Below are 24769 nucleotides of genomic sequence, written 5' to 3' on the forward strand. Positions count from 1 at the left end.
GGTTTTAAGGTCTGCTGAAGGTCTTCAGGCACCAAAAGTGAAAAAAACCCAATTCTGGATGGAAAGTTTTTTTTTTTTTTTTTTTTTTAAACACCTACACTTTCTGGAATGTGCAAAGTAAACATATAGAACATAACTTAAAAAATATAACTAACAGGCATCGTGTTTCTCCTATTAGCTGTACATGGTAGATAGTATGACTAAAGCTAGGACAAAGGGCACTACTGCGAGAAAATGAGGTAATACCTGGTGCCTCTTATAAAGCGGTTACATCCATCTTTGTCTTTTCCATCCCTTCTCCTGGTGCCCCTCTCCTGTCCTGCTCGCAGCACCCCAGACACAGAGCTTAATTTAAAATATTGTTGACGGGCTTCCCTGGTGGCGCAGTGGTTGAGAGTCCGCCTGCCGATGCAGGGGACGCGGGTTCGTGCCCCGGTCCGGGAAGATCCCACATGCCGCAGAGCGGTGGGGCCCGTGAACCATGGCCACTGAGCCTGCGCGTCCGGAGCCTGTGCTCCGCGACGGGAGAGGCCATAAGAGTGAGAGGCCCACGTACCACAAATAAATAAATAAATAAAAATAAAAATATTGTTGACTAATGCAATACCCTATAACGGTAGGCGCCTATTCTCTAAAACCCTTATCATATTTTCAATAGCAAACCAAAATGTGTTGCTGCTATTCTTACTTCACTTTTGCTCTCCAGTGGTATGTAAAGAGTAAAAATAAGAAGGAAAATGGTTATAATGAAGACAGCCGCCTCAAGGCATGAGGAACAGGGCTAAGATCTATACACTCAACCCATGAATCAAGCAGGGATTGTTCTTAAAAGGAATGAGTTAATTTTTTTCTTTTTCAATCTACTTTATTGAGGTATATTTTACATACAATAAAATGCTCCCATTTCAAGCGTACAGTTTGGTGAATTTTGACAAATGTATACATCTGTGAATCCCAGTCAAGCTGCAGAACTTTTCCATCTGCATCTTGTACCCTAAAAAGTACCCTAGTGCCTCTGCAGGCAATTCCTTCCTGCCTATAGCTTCCAGGCAACCACTGATCGGCTTCCTGTTATTACAGATTAGTTCTGCTTGTTTAGAACGTCATACTGATGGAGTCATACATTAATATGGTGGTTTCTTTTGTGTCTGAGATTTACCCACGTTGTTATGTGTATCAGGAATTTCTTTTTATAATACCACTGAGTATGCATGAATATACCACAATTTGTTTATCCATTCACCTGCTGATGAACTGATGGATACGTTGTTTCCAGATTTTTACTATTATGAATTAAAGCTGTTATAAACATTGTTTGGTATTATGGTAATGTATGTTTAACTTTAAAATAGATTGCCAGTTTTCCAAAGTAGTTGTACCATTTTACACTCTTACAAGCAAAATATGAGAGTTCTAGTTATTCTGTATGTTGGCCAATATTTGGTATCTTCAGCCATTTTAACTTTAGCCATTCTAGTAAGTGTGTAACGTCTCATTGCGGTTTTAATCTGCATTTTCCTGACAACTACTGACGTTTAACATTTGAGCTGAAATTTGATTATATTTATATATATGTTTCCCAATTGCAACAGAATATAGTAGTCTCTAGGGAATATCTTTATTATTTCTGTATTTCCAAACTAGATTATTTGGCAGAAGAGGATTATAGAAATCTAACTCATATGCTATAGAAAAAGATCAGTTTATGGAACTAAGTCTGACTTCCAGGTAAAACGGCATTATGGTACAGTGTTTACATTGAGCGCCCACAAAAATAAGCTCCCAGTTGCCAGATAGAGCTATAATGTTACCACCCCTACTGCCACCATCTGGTAATGATAAAAACAAATTTAGAAGATGCCACAGGATTGTACTGTTCTTGGTCAGGAAAAGTCAAATTTCGAATTCAACTCTGCTTCTCATGCACACATCTTTGAAACTATAGAATGCATGCAAACTGATTTATTCTTTAGTTTTAATTTCTTTTAAAGAAGTATAGCAAAATATTTTAATTTCCCCAAATTCAGGGAAGATGCATTGTGAAGTAACTTTTTCCATTTATTGCAAGACTTTGTGCAAATTACCTTAGTGCTCTATCAATAACCTATCTTGAGGATAACCTGTTTCCTAACTTAAGTCGTAGACTGCTGAGACTTAATCGTAGACAGCTATACGGGGGGAAAAATGTATGCAGTACTTTTAATTTCTTATCGCACAATTTCAAGATATTCGCTGGGTTATCCAATAATTTTCCTCCGCATATTCACAAATGTTAACCTCAGTCCTTTTTTGTGTCTCCTCTTCATGCCCAGGGAGCTAGCTACCAGATCACGTGCTGGAGGGCGAAGAGCGGTGGCAACCTGGCAGTGACACGGAGGAAGAGCCCGCGGCTCCGTCCCGCCCTCTATCCTTCAATTGCAGATTTCTCCCCAGTTCGCTCTTCTACGGGGTCCTCCCCTCCGCCCTCTGCCCATTGATTTCAAGATTCTCCCCAAGTTCGTTCTTCCACAGGGACCCCGGCTCAAAACTACCGAAAATCGCCGGGAGCCCAGCGCCCAGCAGCTCCCCGCCCGGGCCCGCCTGCTGCACCTGCCGAGGCCCCCGGGGCTGCACCTGCCGAGGTCCCCGGGGCTGCGCCTGCAGAGGTCCCGCCCGAGCCTCCGCCCGACCCGGCCCGGCCTCACGGTCCAGCCCGCCTCCTGGGCCCCAGAGCTGCTTCTGGGCACCCGAGAAGGCGGGGGCTGAGTGGGGTCCTGAATGGGCCCCGCGTTCTCAGTCCCCTCGCTCTTAAGCAGCTCTGGACACCCTCTACCTTGGGACCGCCTCTCGTCCGAAGACCCTGGTTCTCTCAGCTGCTCACCGGTTTCCGCCCGCGGGGCGCGCTGCAAGAGCGGCGTGCGGTCCTCGCCCTCCTCGCCGTCGCTCGGGGCAAGGTCCGGAACCGGGGACTTCATGACGCCTCCAAGGAGCGGCGGCACCGACCACCCAGCGGAAAAGAAACTCAGACTGAACAGCCGAAGACCCCCCGGGCCGCGGTGGCCAGGCCGAGCTGGGCCGCTGGCACCGCCCCCGGCCTGGCACCGCCCCTCGGCCACGTCTTGCCTCGGGCCCCGCCCAGGGGCAGTTACGCAGACTCCGCCCCTGTCGCCATCTTGGGTTCCGGCAACTCGGCAACCGGTAGTGAGGGGGACGGCGGGGTTCGGGCGTCTGGGCTTGTTGCGCCGTGGTTGGCGCCTAGGTAGCTGGCCCGCCGGGTCGCTGGTGTTCTGAGGAACAGCGTTCCCCTCCCTGGCGCTCCCTTTACAAGGAGCTCAGGGAGCAGGGGTGACTGGGACCCTTGAGGCGGGCGGCAGGGGCTTAAATCGTGCATAATTGAGGGGAGGGCTTGGACCGAAGTTGGAGTGGATGTTTTGTATTTGACGTTCAGTTATAGTAGTAAATTGCTGTGAATATTAGCAACCCTGGTACTATCTGCCCGTGACAGCTTATTGTCTCTAGGATACCCTTTGAGGCGGAAAACCAGGCAATAGAAACGTATTGTTGAGTCCTATGTAATTGCCTACTTCGTAGGTCAAAATAACCCAGTATCAGCAGTTTCATATCGTTCACACTGTAGAATCATGTGACGTATGTCTCCACAGGTCTAAATCGAACAGGTTCTCCTGGCATTTGCTGACTCTAAGGTAGAAGCGCTAGGAAAATGCACTAGCCTGCCTTGCGGGGAGGGGGTGGGAGTGGGACAAACCTCTTCTGACCACAGGCAGTTCTCTGTGGGTCATAAAGAACTGGAGATGAAAGGGCAAATGAGATACGGTAGGTGCCCTTGGGGAGTTCATTGCAGCAGGGAAGAAACCCACAAGTCAACAGTTAAATCAGCCAGGTCAGAGGCTTGGTGAGGTCCACATGGGAACAAATGAGAGGGTCAACCTTGTCCGGAGGGGAGGGTGGCAGCGACTGCTGGAGGCATCCCTAACCTCCAGATCGGTAAATGCTAGTAAGGTCATCACGTTACAAGGAGGACAAATCAAGCCTTTTTTCTGAGTTACTGAAATTATCCTGTATGAGATTTAAACTGTCCGAGGAGGATTCTGGCCCTTCAGGAATCTTGTAGAGCAATGCCCCTTAAACTTGAATGTAGGAAATCACCAGGCAGTTCCTTTTAAAATTCACGTTCAGGTTTATCAGGTGCGGTATGACAGTTAATTAAAAAATTTTAAAATACCATTGTTTGGTTTTTGTTTGTTAATATGATATTATAAAATACATTGATTTCTAAAAAATTGAGGTTTAATTGATTTACGATATATTAGTTTCAGGTATACAACATAGTGATTCAAAATTTTTATAGGTTATACTCCATTTAAAGTTATAAAATATTGCTTATATTCCCTGTGCTGTACAATGTATCCTTGTAGCTTATTTATATTATACAGAGTAGTTTGTATCTCTTAACTCCCTACCTCTATCTTGTCCCTCTGCCCTTCCCTCTTCCCACTGGGAACCACTAATTTGTTCTCTGTATCTGTGAGTCTATTTCTGTTTTGTTATATTCATTTGTTTTATTCTTTAGATTCTACATATAAGTGATAACAGTATTTGGTAACAGTTAATTTTATGTATCTACTTGGAGGGTGCTTTTGGATGAGGTTAACATTTAAATTGGTGAACTCTGGGTAAAGCAGACTGCCCTCTGTAATGTGAGTAGACCTTATTCCATTAATCTAAGGCCTGAATAGAAGACCTACCCTCTGAGCACGGGGGGGGGGGGGGCGGGGGGGGATTCTCTAGCAGACTGCTTTCAGACTTCATTTGCACCATGGGTCTCTAGGCTGCCAGGCTACACGCCGATTTAGGCTGGCCAGCCTTCATAATTGCACAAGCCATTTCCTTGTAATTCTTTTTAGCCATTTCCTTATAATTCTTATTATGTGCCTGCACGCACACACACACACTATTGGTTCTGTTTCTCTGGCGGACCCGGGCTAGTATATCTGGGATGGGCCTGAGATTCTGTATTGTTAGGAAGCTCACAGGTGACCACAGTTTGAATAGCAAGGTTATAAAAGACTTGAACCAGGGAATAAAGATTCCAACAGACTTGAAATATTTCAAACCACAGGAGGTCCTTTAAAAAAACAAACAACCCACACTTTTTATTATAGAAGTTTTAAGTTTACAGAAAAGTTGTAGAGATAGTCCAGAGAGTTTTTCATACCCTTTGCTTTGTTTGACCTGTTGCAGAGGTCTTACATTAGTATGATACATTGATCACAACAAATTAGCCAATATTGATAGATTAAAAAAAATACATTTATTTATTTATTTTTGACTGCATTGGGTCTTCATTGCTGCGCGCGGGCTTTCTCTAATTGCTGCGAGCTGGGGCTACTCTTTTTTGTGGTGTGTGGGCTTCTCATTGCGGTGGCTTCTCTTGTTGCAGAGCACGAGCTCTAGGCATGGGCTTCAGTAGTTGTGGCATGCGGGCTCAGTAGTTGCGGTGCATGGGCCCAGTTGCTCTGTGGCGTGTGGGATCTTCCCAGTCCAGGGCTCGAACCCATGTCCCTTGCACTGGCAGGCGGATTGCTAACCACTGTGCCACCAGGGAAGTCTGATAGATTATTGTTTTGTTTTTTTTCTTTATAAATTTATTTATTTTTGGCTGCATTGGGTCTTTGTTGCTGCACGTGGGCTTTCTCTAGTTGCACTGAGCGGGGGCTACTCTTCGTTGCGGTGCGCAGGCTCCTCGTTATGGTGGCTTCTCTTGTTGCGGAGCACGGGCTCTAGGCGCGCAGGCTTCAGTAGTTGTGACTCATGGGCTCAGTAGTTGTGGTGCGCGGGCTTAGTTGCTCCACGGCATGTGGGATCTTCCTGGACCAGGGCTCGAACCTGTGACCCCTGCATTAGCAGGCGGATTCTTAACCACTGTGCGACCAGGGAAGCCCTGATAGATTATTGTTAATGGAAGTTCATACTTTATATTCAGATTTATTTAGTTTCTACCTAATGTTCTTTTTCTGTCCCAGGATTCCATCCAGGATGCCACATTATATTGTATTTAGGCATTGTGTCTCATTGGGCTCCTGTAGACTGACAGTTTCTCAGACCTTCCTTGTTTTTACTGATCTTGAAAGTTTTGTAGAGTACTGGTAAGTTTTGTAGAAAGGCTCCCAATTTGACTTTGTTCGATGTTTTTATTATAATTAGACTGGGGTTATGGGGTTAAAGACCACAGAGGTAAAGTGCCATCCTCATCACATAATTTCAAGGGAATATGCTGTCAACATAGCTTATCACCGACGGTTATCACTGGTGGTGGTAAACTTCATCACATGCCTGAGATGGTGTTTGTCAGGTTTTTCCTCAAGTTCCTCTTTTTTTCCCCCCTCCCGTTCCATTCTTTTCGCTCAGTATGTGCAGCCTCTACTTGAGGGGTAGGGACTTTATGCTTCACCTGTTTGAGTGGCAGAATTCTTTTGTATGGGAGAAGTGTCTGTTTCCCACCATTTGTTCATTTTATATATTTTTTAAAATTAGGGACTCTAATTTTATTTATCTATTTTTACATTTTTATTTAGTATTGGAGTATAGTTGATTAACAATATTGGGTTAGTTTCAGGTGTACAGCAAAGTGATTCAGTTATACATATACATGTATCTATTCTTTTTCAAATTCTTTTCCCATTTAGGTTATTACAGAGGACTGAGCAGAGTTCCCTGTGCTGTACAGTAGGTCCTTGTTGGTTATCGGGTTTTTTTGGCTATGATGTACGGCTTGCAGGATCTTAGTTTCCCGACCAGGGATTGAACCTGGTTCACGGCAGTGAAAGCACAGAGTCCTAATCACTGGACCTCCAGGGAACTCCCATGGTTATCTGTTTTGAATATAGCAGTGTGTACATGTCAATCCTGAACTCCCAATCTCTCCCTCCCTCCCACCCCCATTTGTTTATTTATTCAATCATTTATTTGTATTAGTATGGACTCATGGTTATTTATCTTATACTTTGGGTTATAATCCAACACTTTGTTATTTATTTTATTGCTCAAATTGTTCCAGCTTTGGTAACTGGGAGCTCTTTCAGTTGGCTCCTGTGCCCCTTTTATATGCCCCTGCTGTGTTTTTTGAGCACTACCTTACTTTCCGGTATTACAAGCTGTCCCAGCTCATCCTGTATAGTCTCTGCCCCTGCCATTTCTCCAAGGTGAATGATATTAGAAACCAAGATGGGTGCTGGGTGTACTTCTTGTTACATTGATTCCAGGCCCAATTTAAAAAATTTTTTTTGCGGTACGCGGGCCTCTCACTGCTGTGGCCTCTCCCGTTGCGGAGCACAGGCTCCGGACGCGCAGGCCCAGCGGCCATGGCTCACGGGCCCAGCCGCTCCGCGGCATGTGGGATCTTCCTGGACCGGGGCACGAACCTGCGTCCCCTGCATCGGCAGGCAGACTCTCAACCACTGCGCCACCAGGGAAGCCCCAGGCCCAATTTGTTTGTTATTGTTTTCTTTTATAATCTTCTCAAGAGGATTTTTTTTAAAAAGTGTAAGATAACACCTTTTTCTTCCTTATTTCTGACATTTAATTCCTGCTCGCTACCATAGAAGATTGTTGTTGATGTTATTTATTTTTTGGTTAGTAATTCCTTTCTTTAACAACACTCTAAACCAGTGCTATTCAATAGAAATATAACGCGAGACATATATGTAATTTAACATTTTCCAGTAGCCTCATTAAAAACTTAAGAAACAAAAAAAAGGTGAAATTAACTCTATAATATACATTCTTTAACCCAATATACCAAAAATTTTACCAATTCAACATCTAATCAGTATAAAACACTTAATAAGATATGTTACATTCTTTTTTTCAGTGCTAATTCTTCGAAACCTGGTGTGTATTTTATACTTACAGCACATCTTCGTTAAGACCAGTCACATCTCAAGTGTTTAATGACCACACGTGGCTTGGGCTACCATTTTGGACAGCACAGTTGTAGACCATGTGAGGACTTATTTTTTTTTCCCGCCAAATCCTGTGTTTACATGGGAAAAGAGTGTCTTCTGAGCAGTGCGTAGTTCAAAAGAATCTAGCTGTTTTTTTCCTCTATAAAATGAAGATAATAATAGAAACAACTATTATTGTTAAACAACTCATAGGGTTATTATGAGGAATAAGTAATATAATGCATGCAAATCATGGTACATGATGGGTAGTCTCAATATATGTTAGCTATTATCATTTTTATTAAGTTTGTTTTGGAAAATGAGCTTATCCATCTTAAGAACTCCTTTATTTATTTATTTATTTTGAAATATATTTCATTTACAATGTTGTGCTAGTTTCTGGTGTACAGCAAAGCGATTCAGTTATACACACACACACACACACACACACACACACATACATATTCTTTTCCATTACGGTTTATTACAGGATATTGAATATAGTTCCTTTGTTGTTTATCTGTTTTATATATAGAAGTTTGTATCTGCTAATCCCAGACTCCCAATTTATCCCTCCCCCCCACCCCCTTTCCCCTTTGGCAACAATAATTTGTTTTCTATATCTGTGGGTCTGCTTCTGTTTTGTAACTAACTTCACTTGTGTCATATTTTAGATTTCACATATAAGTGATATCATATAATGTTTGTCTTTCTCCTGACTTACTTCACCTAGTATGATAATCTCTAGGTCCATCCATGTTGCTGCAAGTGGCATTATTTCATTTTTTTTTATGGCTGAGTAGTATTCAATTGTATTTATATACCACATCTTCTTTATCCATTCATTTGTCGATGGACATTTAGGTTGCTTCCATGTCTTGGCTATTGTAAATTGTGCTGCAATGCATGTATCTTTTCAAATTATGGTTTTCCCCGGACATATGCCCAGGAGTGGGATTGCTGGGTCATATGGTAGCTCTATTTTTACTTTTTTAAGGAATCTCCATACTGTTCTCCATAGTGGCTGTACCAGTTTACATTCCCACCAACAGTGTAGAGGAACTCCCTTTTGATTTTCCTTATACCTCTTTTAAAACACGTATCACGTTCTATCTGGAACTACATGGTTAGTAGTTGGCTGTGCAGCTGTTTTAGTTCCTTTTTGTGAGCTGGTGTCCTAGGAGCTGGTGCCAAGTCTCATTTATCTCTGTGAGCTGGGAAGTTCCTAACCATGTTTCTTTCACTGTGCTTATCATGTTTCACAGTGCCTTATCATGTTGGCCATGGTGAAACTACCAAGGTGAGAATTTCAAGTAGGTAGGAATATATAGGGATTAAAAAACTCAATGGAGAGACAAATATTTGAATCACTAAATTTAGAAATAAAGTCGGTAAAGGAATTTTTGGATGAACAGTGTGGCCCTATAAAATCATCCTTTCTTTATCCCAGATTTTCCTCTAAAGTAAATAATTATAATCACAAATGATAATGATTATTGAGATATAATGGTTATTGAGATATTTTTTTCAATGTTTTAATTTATTTTTTTTTTTGCCAAACTTGACAGTTGATCATCAGAGAGTTGATTTCTTCGGATTAATTTCAGAATTCTTTGTCATTTTATAGTTTTGAATCTCTAGGATTTAGCAACTATTTTCTTTAAATTGTGTCATATTATTTTGTATGAAGAAACATTTCACCATTTGGAGACCTTTTCCTCATAGAATTCTGTGAGTTAAATTCCACTGATCATTTTTTTCCTCAAATTACCTTTGTAACTTATATAGAATATTAGTCAAAATATTTGCTCAGAAAATAGAGTTTTGCAAAGGAGAAACACTAAAACTTTAAGTACCACAGATCAGCCTAACTTAAAACAATGACCTAATGTAATTATTTAAGAAAGAGTGTAAAAATATTTTAAAAGGATAGGATTGGTGGGAAAATTTCTATTAAGTCTAAGGTTCTCTCTAATATATTTTCCTTATAATACAGGCATCACAACTCCTGATTTCAAACTTTATTACAAAGCTATAGTAATTGAAACAGTACTGGCATAAAAATGGTTACATAGACCAATGGAACAGAATTGAGAGCTCAGAAATACCCACACTTATAAGGTCAACTAATATTTGACAAGGGTGCCAATAATATTCACTGGGTCAAGGTTAGCGTCTTCAATAACTGGTGTTGGGAAAACTGGACAACTACATGCAGAAGTGTGAAATCGGACCTCTATCTTATATCATTTACAAAAGTCAACTCAAAATGCATTAAAGACTTAAATGGGAGGCCTGAAATTGTAAAACCCCTTAGAAGAAAACATAGGAAAAAAGCTCCTTGACATTGGTCATGGCAGTGATTTTTTGGATATGACACTGAAAGCACAAGCAACAAAATAAAGACTAAGTGGAGCTACATCAAACTAAAAAGCTTCTGCATAGCAAAAGAAACAATCATCAGAATAAAAAGAATGGGAGAAAATATTTGCAAACCGTCTGTCTGATAAGGGGTTAATATCCTAACATACCTAAAGGAACGCATAGAATTCAACAAGATGAAAACCAAATGGTCTGATTAAAAAATGGGTGAAGGACTTGAATAGACTTCTTTTCCAAAGAAGACATATGAATGGCCAAACAGGTACATGAAAAGATGCTCAGCATCACTAATCATCAGGGAAATGCAAATCAAAATCATGAGGTATCACCTCACACCTGTTAGAATGGCTATTATCAAAAAGACAAAAGCTAACAAATGTTGGTGAAGCTGTGGAGAAAAGGGGACCCTCGTGCACTGTTGGTGGGAATGTAAATTGGTGCAGCCACTATGGAAAACAGTATGGAGGTTCCTCAAGAAATTAAAAATAGAACTACCATATGATCCAGCAGTTCCACTTCTGGATATATATCTGAAGGAAGTGGAGTCAGGATCTCAAAGAAATACCTGCACTCCCATGTTCACTGCAGCATTGTTCACAATAGCCAAGATATGGAAACAACCTAAGTGTCCATTAACAAATGAATGGATAAAGAAAATATGATGGAATATCATTCACCTATATAAAAAAGGAAATTTTGCCTCTTGTGACAACATAGATGGACCTCGAGGACATTATGCTAAGTAAAATGTCAGGCAGAGAAAGACAAACATTGTATGTTCTCACTTATATGTGAAATCTAAAAAGCTGAACTCGGAAATAGAGAGTAGGATGCTTGTTGCCAAGGGCTGGGGGCGGGGCGAGGACAATGGGAACGATGTCAGGCAAAGGGTACAAACTCCCAGTTACAAGATCAATAAGTTCAAGGGATCTAATGTACAGCATGGTGTCTATAATTAACAATACTGTATTATGTATTTGAAAGTTAAGAGAGGAAATCTTAAATGTCATCACCACACTCGTGCACACAGAGAGACAATCATACGAGGGGGCGGAGGTGTTAACTAACCTTACTGTGGTATCATTTTGTAATATATACATGTGTTAAATCATCACATTGTATACCTTAAAAGCTTGCATAAGTTATATGTCAGTATCTCAACAGAGCTGGAAAAAATATTTCTCCATTCCCTGGTAAAGTATCATCTACGTGTACCTTAGTGCTATCTCTGCATAATATAGGTCTGATACTGTTACCCCTTTTAAAAACCCTTCAATGGTAGCTTATTGCCTGGGTCTTCACGTTTTTGATTGTGTACTCCATCAGTAAGAATTCTGAATATGGACCCAACGTGTGTCTTTTTCTTTATAAATTACACACACACACAGACACACACACACATACACACATTACACTCAACAAACACTCAAAATTAAAAAGGATGAGAAAATATAAATACAAATAGATGTTCTGTTTTTTTCCTGAATAGGTTTGCATATGCTCCGGAGTGAGTGCACCCCACTTTGGAGACTACTTGTCTAGAAGATAAAATGCAAATTCTTTGGTGGAGAACACGAGATCCTTACAGACTGGCACCAGTATCCAGTTATCTTCCACACTTCCTGCACCTGCTTGGTGCTTTACACATTGGAGTGCACACCATGTTTTCCTTGTTTGCTTCTTTTGTGCATGGTGAGTTCTTATTTGTCCTTAGACTAAAATGTCACCTTTTTTTAAAGATCTCTTGACAATCTCTCCTTTTTTCTTGCTCTCGTGTGTGTTGTCCATACCTTTATTATAGCACATAGTGTTATCTAAGACGGTTTATAGTGTGTGAGTCATTCCTTGAGAACAGGGACCTTGACTTACTTATCTTCCATTCCAGCTCTAAGCAGACAGAACAGCTTAAGAAATATTTACGAAGCTTCGTATTATGTGTGAGGGCCTGTCCTGGGTGCTATGAGAGTGTATGAGATGAATAAACATGATTTCTGCCTCCAAGGAGTTTATAAGTAAAATGTACCTTGAAGGAAATATTTCTTAATTACTGTCCAAGGGAAGTATAAATATTTATCTAACAATTATGAAAGTTAGAGGACATATTTTTAATTTATATGTTCTAGAGAGCCAGTGGTATATGATTAATGTGTTCGAGAGGATGAGTGATAATATTTTTAGAAAGGAATTTCAAAAACGAACAGTCTGGGCGTACTTTCCCATATCCTGTTTACTTCAGGCGGCTGTACTGACAGATGTCCTCAGGCAGTGATCGAAATAAAAACAAAATAAGGCAGGTAAATGTGAACAGTTTTTCGTCCTGTTTACGTGAAAGCGTGCACTCAATTATTTTTATAGCAGAGTTTAAATTTCCTCAGTGCTTTTCAACCTAACAATTGAGTAATTATTGTAATATACCCACAGACACGTGGGAATTATAACTGTTTTAACTAATGCATGGCAATTGAATGAAGTGATTTGTCCAGGATCAGTGAGAGCCACTATTACAATTCAGATTTATTGCCTTTTCTAGAATTCAAACCCGAGGATGGTGCTTCTTCATAATTTTCTTGATTTTCTACATCTCCTGTGTTACCCTTGCATCTTAAAACTTCTGAGTACAGTTTGGCTTAGTCTTGGAAGTCATTTCAATGATAGGTACATAATATGTAAAGTTAGTTGCTGATTATAAATTACATGGCATTTTCTTTGTCAGTTTCCTTTCACTGATTTGCTATAGAGAAGCTGAAAAAGCAGTCACTTAAAAACAAGATATAAGTAATTTTGCCTCTGTGAAAAGCCTGGAAAAGACGGATACGTAAAATTTAAATACACTGAAAAATTTAGAAGATATGTCTCAGTTGTATCTCTTCAACTTCAGGGAATTTAAAATACATCGATTTTTGCAAATGTTGTGAATTATCGGTGAAGCAGATAGTGAATCAACTGGGAAAATCACACAAGAAGAAGAAACAGGATGACCTTCAGAAATAAGCTAAAACTGCGTGCAAAGCAACTCAAAATTGAATGACTCAGGCAGATTAGAAGATTAAGGTTCAAATCTGTTCTTCTAACTAGTACGTGAAGCCACAGTGCTGTTGAGTCAGTCCTCCCGATAATCCCTTTCGGTCAGAATTCTCTCCACATATACGTTCCTATTTCCTGACTAATGAAGGATATACTGGCTTAGAAACATTGTTGTTGTTTTATAACAGAAAAAATAATCTGAGATAATGGGATCTGGATATTAGAAAGTGTTACAACATCACTATAACCTGCTAATTAACACAGAATCAACTTATTTTTCTGATGGTTGTATTCCTAAAAGTTTTATATAAATTCAACCATATTTAAGATGACACATGAGAGTTTGCTGCTTTTTAGAGAGCTATGATCAATCCTTTTGTAGAGGGATAGATGAATTTTCATTCTTTAGGTTTTTTTTTTTTTTTTGTCTGCGTTGGGTCTTTGTTGCTGTGTGTGGGCTTTCTCTAGTTGCAGCAAGTGGGGGCTACTCTTCATTGAGGTGTGTGGGCTTCTCATTGCAGTGGCTTCTTTTGTTGCGGAACACGGGCTCTAGGTGCGCGGGCTTCAGTAGTTGCGGCTTGTGGACTCAGTAGTTGTGACTCGCGGGCTTAGTTGCTCCGTGGCATGTAGGATCTTCCCAGACCAGGGCTTGAACCACTGTCCCCTGCATTGGCAGGTGGATTCTTAACCACTGTGCCACCAGGGAAGTCCCAGTTATTCTTTTTAATAGGACACATTTATAGTTGTTTTCTGTACCAGTAATTTAAGTAAAAAGAAAAATGCAGTTATGTTGGGCTTATCTTTCTAATTGAGTTCCTCAGGAATAAAAATCACAATCTTACAACTCACTAGTTAGAATGCTAATAAAACACAATATTAAAATTTAATCCATTCTGTGTTTAAAAAATTCCATCAGAACTGGTTACATCAGTTGGTGAGGTGATACCAGTCTCCATCAATAGACCCCTTTCGGTTTGTCTACAAACAAGCAAGCACCAGAGGACAAAAATCCAAACAACTAAAGCAAAACTGAAACTCAGAGTTTTAGTGATTGATTAATCCCTCCAACTCCAAGTAAAAACCAACATCAAGATACATAATTAATAATGCTATATGTAGTGACATCCTTACATATAAATGAAAGCAGTCAAAATAGGTCACAGTTTTAACTTACAAGATGTGGCTATAAAATAATTAGATTGTATGAAGGAGTGAAGAAATGGCTCTTAATAGAGTTTTACAAAGAAAGTTCCAAAAGTATTTTGAGGGATAGAGAATTGGAGAAAAGGCATTTAATCTGTTAAAACTTGTGTTCTCTTTTACATTAATTTGTGTTTATTTGAAAAAAAAAATCCCAAGAGTCTATTGTTTTATTGTCACACTGTTGTCTCTCAAGTAGCCAAGCTGACAGCTAAGCCACAGTGATGTCCGCAGAGGTGGACCCCGTACAACGCTTTCTGTGGAGAAGAGTATCAGTGAGTCGATAGGAAGACACGGTCTTTTATTGGGACTGCAAGGTGGAGCTGTAGGGAGGACTTATCTGAGGGAGAAGAGATGATCAGATTAAGGTCAAAAAGTAAGGTTATTAACCTCCTAGAATATCTCTGCACCAACAGTGCTTGTGTGCTGCAACATGTGCTTCCCGTGTCGTATATATTTTTTGGGGACTGACAAATTTTTATCGAGATGTATTTCTGGAAACTATCCTTCAGTCTAGGCAAAACTGCTCGTGCTGTTCAGACCCACTCCTACACATAAGGGGGTCTCTTAAGTTCTTTACCCCGTTTCAAATGAGGGAATCAGTGCAGTCTGCTGTCTCCTAACCAGGGTTGATGTATATTAATTAATTAATTAACGATTTAATCATTCAGACCCTGCATAAGTTCAAAACGTTATGAAAGTAGTGCCAAAGTATTTAGTACAGATAAATACTTGGGACTTTAGTGTTGTCTAAGGAAACTCTACATTTCTATAACTGGATCCTTACTTGGGAGTGAATGGAATTGCTGGAGATAGTTTCAGGTATCCTGAGGTAACAAGATCACACTAGCAATTATCTCCTCAAACTTTAGAAACCTTTAAAACTTTCTGACAGGAGCTGGGGAAAGGCAGAGAAAAGATAAATCTTTTCCTTTCTGATAGTTCATTATAAACCCAATATGTGTGAAAACCAACAATCTGGGTCACCTGAAAATAGACTTTGGAAACTCACTAGCATTTCATTTTATTTTCCATAGTAATCAATGGGACAACAGATGTTAGTTTCTGGATATGGCTCTAACTGTAGATTTTTGATGTATTCTTCTTGGCATTTTTAAAAAGTTGTAGTGAGCTTACAATAATTTACAACTGATATTTTTATCCCCTGTAGAATGGGATTAACAGCTGTCTTCAATTTTATAGCTACTACAGTTTATTCTATGCTAGGTTCTTTTTCTCATTTAATCCTTATGGCCCCCCTCCAAGGTATTATATCCACTTGACAGACAAGGATCTTGAGGCTTGGAGATGTAAGCAATTTACTCAAGGATATAGATGGTAAGGTGTAGGGGATCTTGACCAATTCACAAGTTTTATTCAAAGTTTAAGTAACATACAAGATGGCAACATTCCTGGAGCATTGTAGTGTCCCGGGAATATTTAGTTGCTTCCTTTCTTTCCCCCTTAGATCATGGAGAGGAGAGACGCCCCCTTAATGTGCATTTTCCTCTTCCACTCTTTTTTTTTTTTTTTTGCGGTATGCGGTCCTCTCACTGTTGTGGCCTCTCCTGTTGCGCAGCACAGGCTCCGGACGCGCAGGCTTAGCGGCCATGGCTCACGGGCCCAGCCACTCCGCGGCATGTGGGTTCTTCCCGGACCGGGGCACGAACCCATGTCCCCTGCATCGGCAGGCAGACTCTCAACCGCTGCGCCACCAGGGAAGCCCCAAGCTGAGGCTTTTGATGGCCCATTTCTATGAAGTTTAAGCAAGTGACATTGAAACACTTGTCTTAGGTACACTCCTAATTATAACAAATATAAGAATTACATTTCTTATCTTTTCATAAGAATTTTTATCAGTAATTTTTTTGCCATTGTCACTTTGTAACAGGAACGTTTACTTTCCTCGCCTCCTCGGTTTGACCCAGAAAGCATTTACTCTGAGGCACAGAAAAAGATGAGGTCATACTATTCAGATCATGTGGTGATACCAGTAACACGTTGCATCAATTGTTATGACCATTAGGTGGCAGGCTGATGCAGAATGACATCGCCCTGGGAAACTGGACAGTACTCAATGTCTGTCTGGCTTCTTCTCTGGCCAGAGGGGCAGGTAGGCTTTTCCTGGATTCAGAATGCAAGCTGGATGAATTCGAGCCTCTGTCGCCTTATGGACCTATCACCCCAATTACCATTCCTCCTCATTTCTGCTTTTAGGCCTTCAAACACAAAAGACTAAGCATCCTATTCCAGGTAAAAGAGTTATTTCCATACTATCGTGATGTGACCCTAGGGCCCTCTTAAATAGACATCTAGAACTCAGAGGGGTCACACTCTAAAATTTTGAGTCCTGTAAAGAAAATTTAAAAAACACCAAAGAGGGCTTCCTTGGTGGCGCAGTGGTTCAGAGTCCGCCTGCCGATGCAGGGGACACGGGTTCGTGCCCCGGTCCGGGAAGATCCCACGTGCCGCGGAGCGGCTGGGCCCGTGAGCCATGGCCGCTGAGCCTGCGCGTCCAGAGCCTGTGCTCCACAACGGGAGAGGCCACAACAGTGCGGGGCCCGCGTACCGCAAAAAACAAAACAAAACAAAAACAAAAACAAAAAACACCAAAGAGGACTTCCTTGGTGGTGCAGTGGTTAAGAATCTGCCTGCCAATGCAGGGGACAAGGGTTCGAGCCCTGGTCCGGGAAGATCCCACATGCCACGGAGCAACTAAGCCCATGTGACACAACTACTGAGCCTGTGCTCTAGAGCCTGTGAGCCACAACTACTGAGCCCACGCGCCACAACTACTGAAGCCCGCACGCCTAGAGCCCGTGCTCCGCAACAAAGAGAAGCCACCGCAGTGAGAAGCCCGTGCACCGCAACGAAGAGTAGCCCCCGCTCGCTGCAACTAGAGAAAGCCCGCGCGCAGCAACGAAGACCCAACGCTGTCAAAATAAATAAATAAATTTATAAACAAACAACAACAAAAAACACCAAAGAACCCAGAAGTGGTGATGGGAATTTACAAAAAGAAGGGTTTATTAACTACAGTTCCTGGAGAGACATAACTCGACAAAATTACCTCCTTTTTCAGTGGTTATGAGAAGTCAAAAAGTTTCAGTCTAAATTGGCTTTCAGGGCTCCATCGCTGGTGGGGATCCAGGTCTTTTCTCTCTCACTGTACTCTTTCCTGCTCTGAAGTGGTAGTGCCTACTGGCGCTCAGTGTCTCAACCAAAACAAAGCAACTTTGTCCCCATGTTTCTTCAGATTTGACAAAATCTAGTTTTTGCTCAAACCTGTCTGCATTACATGACCTCCACGGGAGTGATGTTTTTGTCTGGTTCAGTTACTGCCTCTGATGCCTGAGTTACTCCAGACCCCGCGCCACCTTCCCCACTCCACCTCAGCTCCATTTTCAGACCCTACCTGTGGCTCTAGTGCTAGCGCGTCCCCTGGGGTGTTCCAGCTTGTATCCTTGCTCAGAATTCCAGCTCTGCCTTGTTAGTCCTATCACCACGCTACTGATTAGGCTCTACTACTAGCATCTGAACTTCTTGCCGATCCTATTCTAAACCTGCTTCAAGGCTCTGATGCTGTCACCATCAAGTCAGTTAAACTCTACTTTTTCATGTCCCTGTGGTTGCTTGATGGAAACTAATTATAATTGTCCCTCAGTTCCATTGGGGATTGGTTCCAGGCACCCCCATATCAAAATCTGGGGATGTCCTTATATAAAATGGCATAGTATTTGCATATAACCTATGTACATCCGCCCTTATATACATTAAATCACTTCTAGGTTACTTACAATGCCCAATACAATGTAAATATTATGTACATAGCTGTAAATACAATGTACTTCCTATTAAGTAGTTGCCAGTTCCTGGCAAATTCATGTTTTGTGTTTTGGAACTTTCTGGAAAATTTTTTCCAGTATTTTCAATCTGTGGTTTGTTGAATATGTGGGTGCAGAACTTGCAGATATGGAGGGCCAACTTAAAAATACTTTGTTTTATTGAAATATAGTTGATTTACCATGTTGTGTTAGTTTCAGGTATAGGGGGAACAAATTTTAATAGAAAATTCAAGAGATTCTCCAGAAAACTCTTGGAACTAGTAAGAGTTTTGCAGGGTTGGTGAATCCAAGATCAACATACAAAACTTAATTGTATTTTTTATACCATCAGTAATGCATTAGATAATGCAATTTATTATTTAAAAAATTTTTTCACATCTTTATTGGAGTATAATTGCTTTACAATGTTGTGTTAGTTTCCGCTGTACAACAAAGTGAATCAGCTATGTGTATACATATATCCCCATATCCCCTCCCTCTTGAGCCTCCCTCCCACCCTCCCTATCCCACCCCTCTAGGTGGTCACAAAGCACCGAGCTGATCTCCCTGTGCTATGCAGCAGCTGCCCCACTAGCCAACCATTTCACATTTGGGAGTGTGTATATGTTAATGCTACTCTCTCACTTTGTCCCAGCTTCCCCTTCCTCCCCTGTGTCCTCAAGTCTGTCCTCTACGTCTGCGTCTTTATTCCTGCCCTGTCACTAGGTTCATCAGTACAGTTCTTTTAGATTCCATATATGTGTTAACATACGATATTTGTTTTTCTCTTTCTGACTTACTTCACTCTGTATGACAGACTCTAGGTCCATCCACCTCATTACACATGACTCAGTTTCGTTCCTCTTTATGGCTGAGTAATATTCCATTGTATATATGTGCCACATCTTCTTTATCCATTCATCTGTCGATGGACATTTAGGTTGCTTCCATGTCCTGGTTATTGTAAACAGTGCTGCAATGAACATTGTGGTGCATGTATCTTTTTGAATTATGGTTTTCTCAGGGTATATGCCCAGTAGTGGGATTGCTGGGTCATATGGTAGCTCTATTTTAGGTTTTTTAAGGAAACGGCATACTGTTCTCCACAGTGGCTGTATCAACTTACATTCCCACCAACAGTGCGAGAGGGTTCCCTTTTCTTTACACTCTCTCCAGCATTTATTGTTTTTAGATTTTTTGATGATGGCTATTCTGACCAGTGTGAGGTGATACCTCATTTCCATAATATTGATTCTTCCAATCCAGGAGCATGGTATATCTCTCTAACTGTTTATGTCATCTTTGATTTCTTTCACCAGTATTTTATAGTTTTCTGAGTGCAGGTCTTTTGCCTCCTTAGGTAGGTTTATTCCTAGGTATTTTATTCTTTTTGTTGCGATGGTAAATGGGATTGTTTCCTTAATTTCTCTTTCTGATCTTTTGTTGTTAGTGTATAGGAATGCAAGAGATTTCTGTGCATTAATTTTGTATCCTGAAGGAAAACTTGAAGGGTATCCTGAAACCTTACCAAATTCATAGATTAGTTCTAGTAGTTTTCTGGTGGCACCTTTAAGATTTTCTACGTGTAGTATCAAGTCATCAGCAAACAGTTATGGTTTTACTTCTTCTTTTCCAATTTGTATTCCTTTTATTTCATTTACTTCTCTGATTGCCGTGGCTAGGACTTCCAAAACTATGTTGAATAATAGTGGTGAGAGTGGGCATCCTTGTCTTGTTCCTGATCTTAGAGGAAATGCTTTCAGTTTTTCAGCATTGAGAATGATGTTTGCTGTATATGGCCTTTATTATGTTGAGATAGGTTCCCTCTAAGCCCACTCTGTGGAGAGTTTTCATCATAAATGGGTGTTGAATTTTATTATTATTTATAGTAAAATATACATAACAAAATTTGCCACTTTAACCACTTTTAAGTGTACAGTCCTGTGGCATTAAATACTTTCATACTGTTGTGTGCCCATCACCACCATCCATCTCTAGAAATTTTGAATCTTCTCAAACTGAAACTCCCTACCCATTAAACAATCAATCCCCATGCCCCGCTCTCCCCAGCCCCTGGCAACCACCAGTAAAATGTACTTTCTATCTCTATGAATTTGACTACTCTGGGTACCTCAGATAAATGGAATCACACAATATTTGTCCTGTTGTGACTTGTTTATTCCACTCAGCATAATGCTGCCAAGTTTCAAACATGTTGCAGCACATGTCAGAATTTCCTTTCTGAATAATATCCCAGTTGTACAAATATGTCACATTTTGTCCATCCATTAATTCATCAAGGAACACTTACATGGCGTTCCCCTTTCGGCTATTATGAATAAGGTTTCTACGAACAAGGGTGTACAAATACATGTTTGAGTCCCTGCTTTCAGTTGTTTTGGGTGTGTACCCAAAAGTGGAATTGCTGAATCATATGGTAATTCTATGTTTAATTTTTTGAGGAACTGCCATGCAGCTTTTCACCATGGCTGCACCATTTAACATTCCTACCAGCAATACACAAGAGTTTCAATTTCTCCACACCCTTTCCAATGCTTATTATTTTCTGTGGTTTATTTATTTATTTATTTGATAATAGCTATCCTAATGGGTCTGAATTGGTTCCTGTATTATTATTTTATTTTGCGGTACGCGGGCCTCTCACTGTTGTGGCCTCTTCCGTTGTGGAGCACAGGCTCCGGACGCGCAGGCTCAGCGGCCATGGCTCACGGGCCCAGCCGCTCCGCGGCATGTGGGATCTTCCCGGACCGGGGCACGAACCTGTGTCCCCTGCATTGGCAGGGGGACTCTCAACCACTGCACCACCAGGGAAACCCCTCCTGTATTGTTTTGAAGCAAATCCCAGACATCATAAATTTCACCCACAATTATTTCAGTATGTATGTCTAAAAGATAAAAACCCTTTCAGAAAGTATAACTCCAGCCTAAAGAATTAATAAAAATTCTTTAATATCATCAAACACCCAATCAGTATGCACAATTTCAACTGTTTAGAAATGGAACAATCCAGGGTTCTGTTTGGATCAGGAGCCAAATATATTCATACATTGCTACTAATTGTTGTCTTTTAAGTCTCTTTAAACCTTTGGTTTCAGACACGGTCCCCCCGCTGCAGTGTTGGTATAGCCATGTCTCACCAGGAACTCTGGTCTCAAGTGCCGGAGTCAAGGCCTCTGCACGCAGTACCCTGTGAACAAGTGAAACTACACTAAGCACAAAGGAAAAGAAAGAAAGGCTGGGGATGAGGCCTGAGCTCCTGTGGTGGGAACGCCTAGTCCAAGCCACTGGACTAGCAGAGAACTTCAGGCCCCAGGGAATATTAATGTGTGAGCTCTCCTCGTCTCTGCACCAAGACCCGACTCCACCCAACTGCCTGCAAATTCTAGTGCTGGACGCCTTCGGCCAAACAAGCAGTGAGACAGGAACACAGCTCCACCCATCAAAAAAAATTAGATGACAAAATATATGGTAGAGATGAAGGAGCAAGGTAAAAACCAAAAGGACTAAATAAATGAAGAGGAACTATGCAACCTACCAGAAAAAGAATTCAGAGTAATGATAGTAAAGATGATCCAGAATCTCGGAAATCAAATGGAGGCACAGATTGAGAAAATACAAGAAATGTTTAACAAAGACCCAGAAGAACTAAAGAACAAACAACCAGTGATGAACAATACAATAACTGAAATGAAAAATACAGTAGAAGGAATCAGTAGCAGAATAACTGAGGCAGAAGAACGGATAAGTGACCTGGAAGACAGAATGGTGGAATTCACTGCCGTGGAACAGAATAAAGAAAAAGGAATGAAAATAAATGAGGACTGTGTCAGAGACCTCTGGGACAACATTAAATGAGCCAACATTCAAATGATAGGGGTCCCAGAAGAAGAAGAGAAACAAAAAGGGTCTGAGAAAACATTTGAAGAGATTATAGTTGAAAACTTCTCTAACATGGGAAAGGCAATAGCCACCCAAGTCCAGGAAGCACAGAAAGTCCCATACGGGATAAACCCAAGGAGAAACATGCTGAGACACATATTAACCAAACTAACAAAAATTAAATTCAAAGAAAAAATATTAAAAGCAGCAAGGGAAAAGCAAAAAATAACACACAGCGGAATCCCCATAAGGTTATCGCTGATTTTTCAGCAAAACTCTGCAGGCTAGAAGGGAGTGGTAGGATATATTTAAAGTGATGAAAGGGAAAAACCTACCACCAGGATTACTCTACCCAGCAAGGATCTCATTCAGATTTGACGGAGAAATCAAAAGCTTTACAGACAAGCAAAAGCTATGAGAATTCAGCACCACAAACCAGCATTACAACAAATGCTAAAGGAACTTCTCTCAGTGGGAAACACGAGAGAAGAAAAAGACCCACAAAACAAACCCAAAACAATTAAGACAATGGTAACAGGAACATACATATTGATAATCAACTTGAATGTAAATGGATTAAATGCTCCAACCAAAAGACACAGACTGGCTGAATGGATACAAAAACAAGACCTGTATATATGCTGTCTACAAGAGACCCACTTCAGACCTAGGGATGCATACAGACTGAAAGTGAGTGGGTGGAAAAAGATGTTCCATGCAAATGGAAATCATAAGAAATCTGGAGTAGCAATAGTCATATCAGATAAAACAGACTTTAAAATAAAGAATGTTACAAGAGACAAGGAAGAACACTGCATAATGATCAAGGGATCAATCCAAGAAGAAGAAATAACAATTATAAATATTTATGCACCCAATATGGGACCACCTCAATACATAAGGCAAATGCTAACGGCCATAAAAGGGGAAATTGACAGTAACACAATAATAGTGGGGGACTTTAACATCCCACTTACACCAATGGACAGATCATCCAGACAGAAAATAAATATGGAAACACAAGCTTTAAATGACACAATAGACCAGGTAGACTTAATTGATATTTATAGGACATTCTACCTGAAAGCAGCAGAATACACTTTTTTTCTCAAGTGCACACGGAACATTCTCCTGGATAGATCACATCCTGGGTCACAAATCAAGCCTTGGAAAATTTAAGAAAATTGAAATCATATCAAGCAACTTTTCCAACAACAACACTATGAGATTAGAAATCCATTACAGGAAAAAAAACTGTAAAAAACACAAACACATGGACGCTAAACAGTGCACTACTAAATAACCAAGAAATCACTCAAGAAATCAAACAGGAAATAAAGAAATACATAGAAACAAATGACAGTGAAAACACAACAACCCAAAACCTATGAGACGCAGCAAAAGCAGTTCTAAGAGGGAAGTTTATAGCAATTCAATCTCACCTCAAGAAACAAGAAAAATCTTAAATAAACAATCTAACATTATACCTAAAGCAACTAGAGAAAGAAGAAGAAGAACAACAATGGAAACCCAAAGTTAGTGGAAGAAAAGAAGTCATAAAGATCAGAACAGAAATAAATGAAATAGAAATGAAGAAAACAATAGCAAAGATCAATACAACTAAAAGTTAGTTCTTTGAGAAGATAAAGAAAATTGATAAACCTTTAGCCAGATTCATCAAGAAAAAATGGAGAGGATTCAAATCAATAAAATTAGAAATGAAAAAGGAGAAATTACAACCATCACCACAGAAATACAAAGGATCATAAGAGACTACTACAAGCAACTATATGCCAGTAAAATGGACAACCTGGAAGAAATGGGCAAATTGAACCAGAAACAAATAGAAAATATGAACAGACAAACCACAAGTAATGAAATTGAAACTGCAATTAAAAATCTTCCAACAAACAAAAGTCCAGGACCAGATGGCTTCACAGGCAAATTCTATCAAACATTTAGAGAAATGCTAACACCTATCCTTCTCAAACTCTTCCAAAAAACTGCAGATCGAGGAACACTCCCAAACTTGTTCTATGAGGCCACCATCACCCTGATACCAAAACCAGACAAAGATATCCCCCCAAAAGAAAATTACAGACCAATATCATTGATAAATATAGATGCAAAAATCCTCAACAAAATACTAGCAAACAGAATCCAACAACATATTAAAAGGATCATACACCATGATCAAGTGGGATTTATCCCAGTATATATACAAGTCAATCAATGTGATTCACCATATTAACAAACTAAAGAATAAAATCCATATGATCATCTGAAAAGATGCAGAAAAAGAGTTTGACAAAAGTCAACACCCATTTATGATAAAACCTCTCCAGAAAGTGGGCATAGAAGGAAACTACCTCAACAAAATAAAGGCCTTGTATGACAGACCAACAGCAAACATCATTTTCAATGGTGAAAAACTGAACGCATTTCCTCTAAGATCAGGAACTAGACAAGGATGTCCATTCTCTCCACTATTACTCA

General features: G+C 40.4%; 2 protein-coding genes across 5 annotated transcripts in view; one reads left to right on the plus strand and one right to left on the minus strand.

Moving 5' to 3' along the window:
* SLC17A5 (solute carrier family 17 member 5) overlaps positions 1–3715 on the minus strand; it is a 60034-nt gene extending 56319 nt beyond the window's left edge. For 2 of the 3 annotated variants that reach the window (XM_079939835.1, XM_079939832.1), the window contains exon 1: positions 2861–3715. In XM_079939835.1, the coding sequence (XP_079795961.1) occupies positions 2861–2954 (94 nt within the window). In that variant the 5' untranslated portion in view covers positions 2955–3715. Of the gene's footprint in view, positions 1–2812 lie in introns of all 3 variants that reach the window. The other variant, XM_079939834.1, reaches the window with a different exon arrangement.
* CD109 (CD109 molecule) overlaps positions 3162–24769 on the plus strand; it is a 150670-nt gene continuing 129062 nt past the window's right edge. The window contains exons 1-2 of one of the 2 annotated variants that reach the window (XM_079939828.1): positions 3162–3177; positions 11815–12017. In XM_079939828.1, the coding sequence (XP_079795954.1) occupies positions 11876–12017 (142 nt within the window). In that variant the 5' untranslated portion in view covers positions 3162–3177; positions 11815–11875. Of the gene's footprint in view, positions 3178–11648; positions 12018–24769 lie in introns of those variants that run through there. The other variant, XM_079939829.1, reaches the window with a different exon arrangement.

Source organism: Stenella coeruleoalba, assembly GCF_951394435.1.
Source record: "Stenella coeruleoalba genome assembly, chromosome: 12".
NCBI classification, from domain to species: domain Eukaryota; kingdom Metazoa; phylum Chordata; class Mammalia; order Artiodactyla; family Delphinidae; genus Stenella; species Stenella coeruleoalba.